Below are 13748 nucleotides of genomic sequence, written 5' to 3' on the forward strand. Positions count from 1 at the left end.
AAGCAAAGAATTTTCACTTTTTTTGTTGTTTTGTTGCTTTTATTTTCTCATTTCCCCACCCCCCCTTCCCCTTTTGGTCTGATTTTTCTTGCACAACATGACAAATATGGAACTATGTTTAGAAAGATTAGACATGTTTAAACTTATATCAGATTGCTTGCTATCTTGTAGAGAGGAGGAAGGGAGGGAGAAAAATTTGGAACACAGTTTTACAAAAATGCATTTTGAAAACAAATGAATATTGAAAAGTATCTTTACATGGATTTGGAAAAATAAAATACTACTGAGGAAAAAAATGTCAGAGAATGAAAGAAATGTTATAGAGGAAAATGAGGCCAGAGACTTCCCTATAATAACAAAAGCAAGTGTGTGTCAAAGCCAGAGCTCCTGCGTGTGGGCTTATTTTTTTTTTTTAACTCTATGTTGTCTGGAACATCCTGTTTCATCCCAGAAATTTTGAGTAGGTGGTGACAAGGAAGACAGCTTCCCACAGTCACTCTGTGTCACTCATGACCCTTTGATAGATTCTGCTCCTATTTAATTTTTTAAAAGTTCCAACTTTACACAGCCAGCGTGGGGGGGAACAAAAGAGAATACAGGCCTCTGTACGGAGTGGGAGGTTGTTCCACTAGGAATGTGGTTTTGGCTTGTTAGCTGAACGAATTATCTACCCCCTGGAAGACCCTGAGTTAGGGATTTTTCTCCCACATGGTTTCAGCATGTGTCTTACACCCACATTGCCCACTTGGTCTCTGACTTGGAAAACGGGGTTGTAGCTCCCTCTGGTGGACTAGGATGGTATTGCTGTGGGGTTGTGGGGTTTCTATTTAAGAACGTAGGGTTTTAAGCTGCAAGGAACCTTAGAGATTATCCAGTTGTGTCCCCTCCTCTTTCACTTTGATGATGGGGCCAGAGAGGTGAAGGTATCTATTCAGAGTCCTACAGGTAGCAAACATCAAAGGTGGAATTTGAATCCAAGGCCCATAGAGTTGGAAGAGACCTAAAAGGCTGTCTGAGTTCAAATCTGGCTCAGACATTTAACACTTCTTAGCTGTGTGACCCTGGGTAAGTCACTTAACCCCAATTGCCTTGGTATTAAAAAAAAAAAAAAAAAAAAGCTATCAGGGCCCACCTAGCCTCCTAAAAAAGTTCTTCCACAACAAAGCTAGCAGACCTAGCATTCCGCATTCTGATTACAGACTTCCCTCTACACCCCAAGACAATTAATTCCTAATAGAGACAGATAAGAGAGTGCAGTGGATAGAATACTGGAATTAGGAAGACAACTTAAAGTTCTGTCTTAAAATCAAATGGAAGAATGTAGATATAGTATTCTGAGAGCCTTAAAGCACTTTATAAATGCTGTTGTTATTAATAGGAGAATTTTCCTTCTACAGGGACTAAATATGCCATTTTTGCTCCGAAACCAGGGCTTAATTAGTTTTTCTTTTTCATGGGTTCTTATGGGAAAAGGTTAACTAAAACTGTAAGGATTTCCTAGATGATGTAAGGAGTGTTAGTGGTGTATTTCACAACCAGAAAAAAACCCATAATTTGGTTGGTTGAATGAAGTTTGTGAAAGGTAACCAGGAATAAGTGGGTGATCTAAAAAGACTAATTCAATTTCCCATTCATTTCCTCTTGTAGACAATTCTTAAGCTTCTGGTGTCTGGTGGAGGAAAGTCCCGGACTGGAGTATTGATCCCCATACCCCAGTATCCACTATATTCGGCTGTCATTTCGGAGTTGGATGCCATCCAGGTGAACTATTACCTAGATGAAGAAAACTGCTGGGCCCTGGATGTAAATGAGCTTCGACGAGCAGTGACTAAAGCCAAGGAGTACTGCAACCCCAAAGTCCTCTGCATCATCAACCCTGGCAACCCTACAGGTAAATGGTGTTGAAGACATAACCCATATAACTGTGGTTTTCAGTTTAATCGAGGCATAGTTTTACTTCTTATAGCCAAAATGGAGTAAGTATTCAGCACAGTCCAAGTGCTATAGGAGGTTAAACATTTTTATGTTCTTTAAGGAAAGGGAGAATTCTAATAGATCTTAGGATTGATGGAGGTGGATGGAGGTGGACAAAACAGAAGTGATAATGGAGGGGTATGAAGTAGAATCACCAAAGGCAGCAGCCATGGACAGCAAGCTGTGGAGGCATTTGCATTGTTCCACGTGGAGGTAGCTGAGTTCCCAGAAGAACAGATTTTCTCTTGGTAGTATTTAATTTACTCATAGTCTTTGTACTGCTGCTAAGCTTCTCAGAATACAATGGCAAAACAGTAGGCTTTGCATCTTTAGACCTAGAATTCTGATGCCATAGGAGGTTCCTTTTACCTTTGGTTATAGGTAAGAGAGTTTGGAGTAGATAAGACAATAATTATAACTTGCCCCCTAGAAAGGCCAAGTGACATGAATCATGTTGAGGGTTACCCTCAGAGTCAAGATGACCTAGCTTCAAGACCTGTCTCTGAAACATACTAGCTCTTTGCATATCCCTTAAACATTTACTGTGTATAGTAAGGTCGACAACAGTCATGTACTAGGTATTTTACCTTGTTCCCTCTCACATCCCATTTTACATTTAAATAAATTAAGATTCAGAAAGTCTTCCTATCTTTTGCAGGATTATATAATGGAGTTAAGTAGGAGAACTGGGTTTTAAATCTAAAGTACTATGACTCCAAATCTACTGCTTTACCTTGTAGAATAAGCATTACAGATATTATTCCCATTTTTATTGATGAGAAAACTATGAGGTGATTTTTTTTAAAAGTCCTTTCCTGAAACAAATCTATGTGATTATATTATAAATATTGGAATAGTTTTGTAAATAAAGACACTAAAAACATTTTTAAACATTTATTAAGCACATGCTATGTGCCAGACACTATGCTAAGCTCTAGAAGTACAAGAGAAGCAAAAAACAGACCATAGTCAAGGAGCTTGCAATTTAATGGGAAGGGTACATCTAATAGGTAAACAAATGTATATAAAGCAAGCTATTTACAACATAACTAGGCAATAGTTAACAGAAGGAAGGCACTGCTATTAAGAGGGGTTGGGGAAGGAATTAACATCCCAAAAAAGGTGGGATGTTAATTGGACTTAAAATTCACCAAGGCCAAATGATTTCTCCAGAGTCAGACTGTTAGTACAAGTTGGAACCAGCAGGGGTATACATTCTTTTGCAGGTCTTGTGTATGTCCCATTAAGTCACTAGAAGCAAATCAATAGGAATGTTTTTCAGGATCACACAGCTAAGAAGTGTTAAGTGTCTGAGTTCAGATTTGAATTCAGGTCCTCCTCCTGTCTTCAGGGCTGGTGCTCTATCCACTGACCTACCTAGCTCCCTCTCTTAATTATTTTTGATGGGCCAGTATTCACAGTACTGGCGCCCCCTCTTTAACCCAGAACCTAATGTATGTTTCTGAATAAGAAATGGCATGCAACTTTGCTGCTTTCCAAAGAAGAGGTGGAGAACTACAGGTACAGAATGTTGCATAAACAGACTGATGTGTTTGTTATGGCTTTGTTTAACTTTACCACCCACCTTCACCTTCACCCCTACTTCCTCTTATTACTAGAGTGCTTGACTGTATGGATGAGAGGTGGGTGGAGAAGGACTTGCCAGGAAATGACCTCTGTCAAAACAAAGCTATCAATAATGTTATTTTTAAAGAAATGTCATTTAGGGAAAAAATCCGACTTTTCATGGGTTGAAAAGCAACATAGTGTTGTATGTTTTTCTTTTGTTGTTGTTTTAAACATGTACACAATACTACCTGAATCTATTCAGACTGCTAGCTTCATGTTCCTTTTATTCAGACTGAAAAATCCATTAAAAGAAGTGCTGTTCCCTTTCCCTTTGGAGATAAAATGGGCTGCAGCTGAAATGAGTTCATTCTGGAATCTTTTGTCTCAGGAGTATAAAATGCTGCCCCACCCAAGTGAAAGCATCATTCTAATTCCTGGTGGACACAAGCTATGTTATCAGTCTAAAATTTCTGGTGGGGTTTTTTTCGCCACTACTATCTATAACAAAGAAAAGCTATTAAAGCAAACTGATTGGTATTTATAATTAACTTCTGTTTCATTTTGGTTTTATTTGCATTATGGTTTTTTTTTGCATTTAGTGTTCTCTCTCTCCAGCATCAGTCCATAATTGCAGTTGGGGAAACTGAAACAAATAGCTTAGATGAAGAAAAAGGTTTATATTTAAAATTAAGATCAACTGTCAGGAGGAAGGAATATATTGGCCATGTGTTTCCAAAGCTTTTTTTAAAGTTTTAAGCAGTTACCTAAAGAAGATCTTTGTATGCCTTTAAACACACCTAAAAAACTATGTCTTCCAGTCTGTTGTGGTCTAGGAAAGACTTTGATTCTTCATAGCAACCTAAGCAACTTGAATTGCCACAAAATAAATATTGATGGATTGTGGAAAATCTGGGCTTTGCAGACTTTAAAAAATTATACCTGATAAATAGCTTAGTTCTGAGGTGTGTTAAGTCTAATCATAAAAGTCACATCTTTGTGATTTCTGAGCACCTTCTTTTGGAATTGGAAGCTTCCCCTCAGTAATACAATGGACAGATCAGGATGTCAGTAAAGACTTAACATCTTCAGAAGAGACTCTTGGATGGATGCCCAAATTCACAGTGATCAGGGGACTGTAATAATTTTTTCCTGATTTTGAATTGATTTGTGGTGCATATAATTTGATCAGGCCTGATAAGAAGATAGCTGAGTTAATTTATCCATTTCCCTCACTTTCTGCCCCTGCTGCTGTTGTAGCATTTCTTCCTCTTCCACAAAAACATTTAACAGTCTGACTCATAATTTACTAAACATCTGTGTCTGCTTCAGCAGGTTAAGAAAGTATTTTTTGGAGGAGGGGGAAAGCAAGGCATATCATGTAAGGCAGACCACACTGACTCTGACATTATAGTGACTATGGATAGAGGAAAATAGATACTGAATATTGTTGTAACTGGAAAAGTATACTGACGTTCTGGGCGGAAATCTGGGCCAGGTGCCAACTTAAATAAATTTAAATTTAGTTTTTTTTCTTCTTTGGGGTGGGGTCTTTCCAGGTCAAGTCCAGAGCAGAAAGTGTATTGAAGAAGTGATTCACTTTGCTTGGGAAGAGAAACTCTTCCTCTTGGCTGATGAGGTAAGAGGAACTGGGACTTTTTCTTCCCTTTGTCATGTTTTCTTAGCCTAGTTCTGGGTGTGGAGCCACATAAATAATTCTGTGTGTACTGAACTTTCCAGCTTTCAGATATCTTACTCCAATATTTTGTGGCAATATAATGACCGCCTTTTAAAATAGAGAGGGCAAAAATTCTTATCCCTGTTTCACAGATACTCACCTTTCTACTGGCACTTTTATGGCTCGCAGTAAAATTCCTTTCTTCACAACCACCCTGTGAGGGGGCTGTCTGTTGTGATAGGTATAACCCTATGAGGGTTTGTGGCCCAAATGTTAAGTGGCTTGTCTCTGCTCACACCATTTATAGTGTCACAACCATTATTGAAATCCAACTATTCTGACCACCAAGTTTAAATGTCTTTTCAGGACAACAAATTACCTCTTAGAAACTTAACAAATTGCTGGCTTATTAGATAAAGTGCTTTGGTGGTTTTAGCAATGTGCGCCCAAAGCCCATTCTACACTTAGAGAAATAAGTATTTAAAGTCTTCTTTCCTTCTTCCCAGGTCCTACTCAGTTTAACCCCAAGAAGTACTCCCTAAGCTTAGAACTGCTCTTTGCCATAAGTACTGTTTCATAGTTGTTCTGCATGATGTTAGATGTGCATATTCATGCTCTCTTCTTGTGTCTTTGGGACACTTGGATTGTGGCCCCTTCAGGCCTACGTGTGAATGTTAGGTGGGTGTCATCAGTCTGGCCACTCAGCAGTCTCAAGAATGATGCCCTAGTCTGCCTTACCATGACACAGAGTTCCATGGAGCTACTCCAGGCAGGCCCTGTCTTTCCCGGGATTCAGTTCTCTTAACTATAAAAGAAGGGAATTGGACTACAGGGTCTCTGAAGTCCTTTCAGCTTCAGGGCTATGATCCTGTAGTGTTTGCATCTTCAAACATTTTTTAAAATTTTATTTTTTCAACGAACAAATGTCTGATTTCTCCCTTACCCCCTTTCTTCTCTCTCTCTTTGAAAAAGAAAGAAAAGCAAAAGCCTTATAACAAGTATGCCTAATTAAACAAAGCAAATTCCAAGCTGGCTATGTCCAAAAGACATAATGAGTCCATCAGCTCCGTCAGGAGTGGGTAGCATGTTTCCTCATGGGTGTCTGGAATCATGGTTCCACTGTCCAGAGTTCTTAAGTCTTTCAGAAGTTGTTTGCCTTTAGAGCTTTGTTATTGTTGTCTGTAAGTTGTTCTACTTCTGCTTATTTCAGTCCAAATGAGTTTTTACATAGACTCATTTTGCTTCCCTTGGTTGATTGCTCAGGTGTACCAGGACAACGTATATGCCAAGGATTGCCAATTTCATTCCTTCAAGAAGGTTCTCTATGAGATGGGGCCAGATTACTCAAGCAATGTGGAGCTTGCATCCTTCCACTCCACCTCTAAAGGCTACATGGGCGAGTATGTTGGCACTGGCTTTTTTGCTGTTTATTCAGGGATGTGGAGAACTTTTCTTCATGTATGCTGTCCTGGGGTTGACCCATTTGACTGACTGTAGGATAAATCAATTAATCTTGTCCTTCTGATAATTCAAAAAGTCATATTTACTTTACAGACGTGTGATTCTATCATTACAAGTCCTCCCTCACTAATGTTCATTGCAATGCCTCATAGTTTAATATGTAGGTAACCTGATAATGACCTTCCCCACACTTACATAGGCTTGTCCTTAGACAACAGACCCATAGTTCATCATTAGTCCAGCATTCAAAGCATTTCCAGTTTGGTAATAGATACCAGGGCAGCTAAGTGACTCAGTAGATTGAGTCAGGAAGACTTAAATCTGGCCTCAGACACTAACTAGCTATGTGACCCTGAGCAAACCACTTAACCTTGTTTGTATCCGTTTCCTCATATGTAAAATGAACTAGAGAAGGAAATGGCAATTGCCTCTAACATCTCTGCCAAGAAAACTCCAAATGGGATCACAAAGAATTAAAGCCAACTGAAATCTCCAAACAGCAAAAAAGTATCAGAGCTTTCTCTCTGCTAACGGCCGTTGAGAACCCCAAATCCCCTTTACAATTTTGTGGACTATCAAAGGAGGATTTTAGTGAAAATCTCTCCTTCACTAATGAATAAATCAAGGAAAAAGTGTTTGTTAAATGCCTGCTATATGCCTGATTCTGTCCTCACTTCTTGAGATACAATTATAATAAGCAAAACAATACATGCTCTTAAGGTGCTTGAAGAAAAGAAGATAACTCCATAAGCAAGTAGTAATAAGAAGTATTTCAGACTGGGAAGTCATGAGGAAATAGTGATTGGAGTTAGAAAAAACTGATGAACACACTTTTTAGAAATGGTAGTATTGATTTGATTACTGTTCTCAGCGTAAGCAGAAAGCAGGAGGAAAAATAGGTATGAGCAGTATGGCGGGAAGGTAGCCAGAGAGCATCATGGGAGGCCTAAGGGCACCTAGATATGAAAAAGCCATCAAGAACCTAGGACCCTGAGGTGGGAGTTGGAGTGCCATGTCTTACTTCTTAAAGTTATATCTATGAGAGAAATCAAAAAATTAATTAGACCTGAGGGATAGCTTTAGTGAGTATTGGACACTAGCCTTAGCCATGTGGGAAACTGCTTAGCCTCAGGTAATATGGGATCTCTGGGCTGGTGAGTACTAGGCCTCAGAAGATTTAGTTAGAGCATTTTGTCATAGGCCATAGACAAATTCAACTGGAGTTATTAATAACCCACTCTGCAAGGTACAGTAGACAAAGGTCCCTGCAGGGTTAGTTGAGTTCTGGCAAGCCATAGTGAGTACTAGGAACTGAACCTGGAGAATGGAGCTAGGTAGAAGGACTGGTTTATAGAGCATGGGAATGGATACCTAATCACTGGAAACTTGGGGAAGATGAAGATGCTAAGAACAGCGAGCTCTGGAGTCAAGAGTCCTTAGGTGTCCCTGCTGACAAGGCAGACAAGACAGGGCAGAGGTTGCAGGTTCCATTAGCTGTAAAAACTGAAGACCAGCCACAGCGAGGTGCCAGGCCGGCCATTCTGTGTTCATTCCCAAAACTCAATTGGACTGAAGTGGGATTGTATTTTAGAGCCTTCCTAAAGAGAAACCTTTATGTCTGAGGTTCCAGTACAATTAAGCCACACTTCAAAGAAACCAGGCCATGGAAAGGAAGACCCAGACTCCCAGCAGTCATGGGTCCTTTTGTCCAGTGGCGCTTCTGACCATCCTGGAGTGCAGGGGATAGCCGAGATGATAAATGGACTCCCAAGGATGGGTTGAAGAAAGTGAGGGTGTTCAGCTTTGGGAAAGAGAAAAGTTAGGTGGGACCGGCTGGCAGAAGGCGTAGGCTTATTCTGCTTGACTGCAAAGGGCAGAATAAAGTCTGAGAGGCAGACTTGGCCACCATTTAGGAAGACTTCCCAACAGAGCTTGCCAAAGATGGAGAGGGACAGCTCAAAATGTAGTGGGTTTGATGGATGCTGGAGACTGCCTGTCTTGACTATTTGAGGATAATTTCTGGTGAATTGTACTAGTTGAATTAATTAACAAAGGTTTAAGAGCCAGCTCTATAGCAGACACTATACTAAGTGCTAGGAATGCAAATCAAAAGAATTAAATACTTAATAAACTTAAATAAATGCTCCCTTAAAGTTGGCTGTTCCAAAGGAGAGGCAACAAGTACATACATAAATTTACTCAGCAGAAATAGAAAAACAGCTCAGTGGTCCTATAAGTGGAGAACTAAATTTGAAGTCAGGCACACCTGAGTTCAAATCCTACCTCAGACCCATTTATAATTTCTGTGACCCTGATTTCTTAGCCTTAGTCTCTTTGTAAAATAGCCCATAGCATTGGTGCCTACCTCAGTGTTGTGAAGATCAATTGAGACAACTTTAAGTGCTTTGCAAACCTCAAAGTGCCATATAAAGGCTATCTGTTATTCAAAAATTATTCCTCACATGTACAATACATGATTGTCCCAGGAAGGAGGGCAGCAGCAGCAGCTGGGAGGGTTATGGGGGGCAGAGAATTGGGAAAGATTTCACAAGAAGGATGGTACATGAGCTGCATCACAAAGGAAAAAAAGGGTGGGAGGGAGGAGTTGGAGGATTATGAATGAGTAATAGAGAGGAGGCTCCTTTGAATAATCTCAGACAGCTTTATGTTCTAACTGAAGAGAAAAGGTACATAAATAAGTACATACAGAACAAATACAAGGAGTCATTTTAAGTTACACTGATGCCATGTATAAAGAGATTAAATACAAAATAGTTCAGTAGAAGAATGTGTTCTAGGTACAAGGCTGATTTAGCAAACCCTTGAGAAGCCTGGGAGTTAGGTGACTTGGGCACTTTTACAAGCTATTCCTTTGGGAAACGCAGTTGGATCCTGGTAGAGCGAATATGATGGGGGTATGCTTGTGACTTAGGAGGAAAGGGGAAGAAGGGGACACCCAATAGCACTTGACAACCTGAAACTTGGCCAAACTGGCTTGTAAAGGATAGTGCTTAAGACCCCTAGGCTGCTTGTAATTACAGAATTGTGTCCATACCAGACTTTCATGTGACTTTAAGCTTCTTTCCCCTCCCCTCTGCCCTACTGGATGTAATTTAGAACTAAGGAGCAATGATAACTGTATAAGTTGTAGCTTGTTAACAGTAATTGATTATCCTAAAGACCCTATGGTAATAAGGATGCACGCTCGGGGAATGGGCTGTTCTGGGCAGTTTCAACCCTTTTTACTTAATTAATTTAATTTTTTGCTGGACACCTCTGTCTCCAATGAGGTTAATTGATGCACTGTGGTAGGATCTGTCCCTGTTCATTGTGGGTCTCTAGGTCTCCCCTCTGCACATTTGTTGTTATTTTTCAGGCCTGTGACTAGAGATCAAGAAGAATTGGGAGATGGGCTGGATGCAGACTGACTCGGGATATTTCTTGAAAGATGGTTTTTAGAACCCAAAATTACCTGCAAAGCCTCTTTTGCATTTAGATCCTTCTCTCACTTTAGCCTGGGGACCAATTGCTCCTTGCCTAGGCTTTTGCAATAACCCTGCTAAAGGCCTCTCCTCTCCTTCAGTCTTTTCTCCACATTGCTGCCAAAGTGATTTAACTTTAGCTCTGCTCTTATCATATCACCCTCCTCCTAAGGAAACTGGGCTCCCTGGTGCTTCTGCAGTAAAACTCCTTCAAACCCCTTCACAGTCTGGCTCCACCTGATCTTCCAAGCCTCAGTACCTGCAGTTTCTACACTGAGTCTCTCAGCTCTTCCTGCACATGCGCTCCCTCCTCACCTCTGCCCATGAAATCTTTTACTTCCTTTAAGGAGCAGCTCAGGCCCCACTCCTGTGTGAAACCTTTTTTGATTCTCCTGCCTGCTGCTGCCCTTTCTCCCAGATTCTTGTGGGTTTATTCTGGCAATACTTATGTAGGCAGGGTGTATCCCAAATTCAAATGTAAACTCCATGAAATTATCCCCAGTGCTTGGCATGCCTTATAGATATTTGTCAGCTGATTGATTAAAATAATAAACAAAGATGGAATGTGAATGTTTTGTTTAATGGATTCCAGTCAATTGAAGCTTTACCTGAAATTTTGCCCTCTTATCCTTCCCTGGCTAGGTGTGGCTATCGAGGGGGCTATATGGAGGTGATCAACTTACATCCAGAGATTAAGGGACAGCTTGTCAAGATGCTCTCAGTCCGCCTCTGCCCCCCAGTTTCTGGACAGGCAGCCATGGATATCGTCGTGAACCCCCCTGTGCCTGGAGAGGAGTCTTACGAGCAGTTCAGTAAGGTGAGTACAAATGGGCTCCTCGTTTCTGACGTCTTGGGTGTGCATTCGTAGGCACATGTGGATCCTAAACGTGGGACTATTGGGTATCCTAGTGGTAACTGAATGTTGGACTAGAGAGAGGAAGTGATTTATCCAGAGTCACACAGTGCAGTAAGGAGTGAGCCTGAGAATCCATCTTTTCTGCCAGGGCCAACTAGACTTGAAGGAAGTTAGACCTGAGTTCAAATTCTGCCTCAAGACACTGATGAGCTCTGTGATTCCAGTCTGGTCACTTGACTGCCTCACTCTTCTCATATGTAAAATGGAGAAAATTAGACTTAATGGCTTCTTAAGTTTATTTCAGCTTCAGATTATGGATCCTATGACTCCAAATCCAATCCTGTTGCCAGACTCCACTGCAATGGCTCTGGTTAGAATGAGAGAGGCCATGGTTACAATTTCCACCTTGGTAGAGCAGAGAGGCCGTGGCCATGGCTTCCATCTTGGCATAAACTGGTTAGTTTACCAGAAAAGACACATCCTGTTCCATGGTAACAGAGCATTGACCCCCATTCCCTGATGAGGCTTTTTGCAGACATGCCTCCTAAGGATGAGCTTACTTTGTGTATGAAAGAGTTAGTGCCCTTTGCCAATCCTCCTTTTCCTCCCCAAGGGGCAGGGTTAGGATGACATCATTGTCCATTACCAATGGTCCTCAAATCTAGTGCTCTTCCACTACACCCCACGGGTCATGGTTCTACCACCTGCCAAACTTCGTGTACTCCTCCTCTAGATTCCTAGAGCAGTTGGGCGCTCCAAAAGAGTGACTTTGATTGGAAAGATCTTTCTTTTGTATCCCTCCTTCATAGTTTCTGGCATGGTGTAGATGTAGATGAATAACTCAGGTTGATTTAGAACAGGGGCTCCTACCTTTTTGTGAGTCATAGAGTCCTTGGCCATTCTGGTGATACCTTTGGATCTCTTCTCAAAATATTTTTAAATGCATAAAATAATATATGTGAGATTATAAAGGAAACCACTTACAGTGAAATAAAATTATCAAACCTTTTAGTTCGCAGATCCTGGGTTATATCAAGTCAAAAGTACTTTTATAGACTTGTTCTCTTTTAAGCTTCACAGAAATCCTGGGCTAGGCATTCAGAGCCAGTAGGTTTTCTTAAATTAAGAAAACTGAGGATGGCAGAGATGGAATGCTTTGTCCAAGGCCACACAGTGATAGAGCTGCGACTCAAACCCAGGTCTTTTGATATCTCAGTGTTTCTTCTGTATCATCCTGCTTTATCAGCAGAGGGAACTAGGAATGTTTAGTCTGTAGAAGATTCAGAAGAGACATATTAACCTGTTCATATCTGAAGGGCTGTCATGTGGAAGAAAGATTAGCTTTGTTCTTTTGGAAGCAAAACCAGGATCAGTGGGTGTCTCTTTCCAAAGAGGCAAATATAGACTCAACATCTGGGGGGGATTTCTAGCAGTCAGAAGGAGCTGCTAGATTTCCCTTCCTCAAGGGGACCAGTGACTAGATAAAATATTTGCCAAGTATATTAATGTGATTTCTTTAGTGCATGGCTAATACCAGATGGCCACTGAAGGGATTCTTTCCAGTCTCAAATTCTATGAATTCTGGGATCAGCGATGGTTGTTGAGACTCATCCTGTAGACTGGGCATATCTGGTTTTGCCAAGGTTTTCTAGTCTATATGTGGCTATCTAGTTTCCCTTTGCCTTCACCATAGGGCACCTGGACAAGGCAACATGAGAGTTTTATAGGGAGAGAGAGGCAGATTCTTAGGCATATACCACAGGTTTCCCATTCTCTGTTGTCAAAAGCAAGGAATGCTCAGGATTCAGGACTGAGTCAAATTAGGGAAGCAAGCCAGGTATGGAATTTCCTAGAAAAGGCCCAGGAAGTGGGTGCATGCCCCACACAAAAGCAATCTGTTTCATGTGGTTCTTATGATTTCTGAGAGGTCAAAAATGGTGGGAAAAGATTTTGAAGCTATCACCTGCTAGAAGAGAGCAAAATCCATTCAAATCCACCTCTGGTGGAGGGAGTGCTTTCCCATGTTGGGAACCCAGCATCCCTGGCTTTGCCTTTTGAGTTCAGTCTGGTTGTTGTATGAGAACCAGGAGCATCATGGGCACTTCCAGGAAAGTAAGGCAGCTTCATTTTCAACTGCATATCTGACAGGAGGAAAGAAAAGTTTTTTTCTGCCCAAATTCCAAAGCAAGGGCAGAATGTGGCATCTTGAATGGAGCAGCAAGAAGGAATGACTCTCCCCTTGGGAGTGGAGTGAAGTCAGGGATTGGTGAGTAGGGACTGAAGGGAAAGAAAGCTTGGCAGTAACCTACCTGCTCAATTCGGTAGCCTTCATTCTTCAGGACTTCTCAAGTCTAGGACACAAGAAATCATAAGACTCAGAGATCCTCTAATACAAGGGAACTGAGAAGCCCAAAAAGGGGATGTGACTTTGCTCCAAAGTCAAGTAGGTCTGGAGTCAGGAATCAGACCTAAGTTCTCAGGATGCCCAAATCTAATGCTCCTGTCACCACCACATAGCCTAAGTCATGATTTCATCCCTTTCCAAACCTTTTCCTCTCCTCTTCCTCGAGTCTTAGACTAGTTGGAAGCCTCAGAGAGGGACTTTCATTGAAAGGAATATGTGCTGTAAAATGTATGGGATTGCCTGTCATCTAGGGGAGGGAGTAGAGGGAGGGAGGGGATAATGTGGGAAAATGATTACAAGGGATAATGTTATTTTAAAAAATTACTC

The 13748-nt window shown here is 41.1% G+C and overlaps 1 protein-coding gene across 6 annotated transcripts in view; it reads left to right on the plus strand.

Moving 5' to 3' along the window:
• The window catches only part of GPT2 (glutamic--pyruvic transaminase 2), a 51749-nt gene that overhangs the window by 26188 nt on the left and 11813 nt on the right, over positions 1–13748 (plus strand). For all 6 annotated transcript variants that reach the window (XM_074293298.1, XM_074293301.1, XM_074293299.1 and 3 more), the window contains 4 exons: positions 1648–1891; positions 5100–5179; positions 6482–6618; positions 10804–10978. In XM_074293298.1, the coding sequence (XP_074149399.1) occupies positions 1648–1891; positions 5100–5179; positions 6482–6618; positions 10804–10978 (636 nt within the window). The remainder of the gene's footprint in view (positions 1–1647; positions 1892–5099; positions 5180–6481; positions 6619–10803; positions 10979–13748) is intronic.

This window comes from Sminthopsis crassicaudata, chromosome 2 (assembly GCF_048593235.1).
Source record: "Sminthopsis crassicaudata isolate SCR6 chromosome 2, ASM4859323v1, whole genome shotgun sequence".
In the NCBI taxonomy this organism is placed as follows: domain Eukaryota; kingdom Metazoa; phylum Chordata; class Mammalia; order Dasyuromorphia; family Dasyuridae; genus Sminthopsis; species Sminthopsis crassicaudata.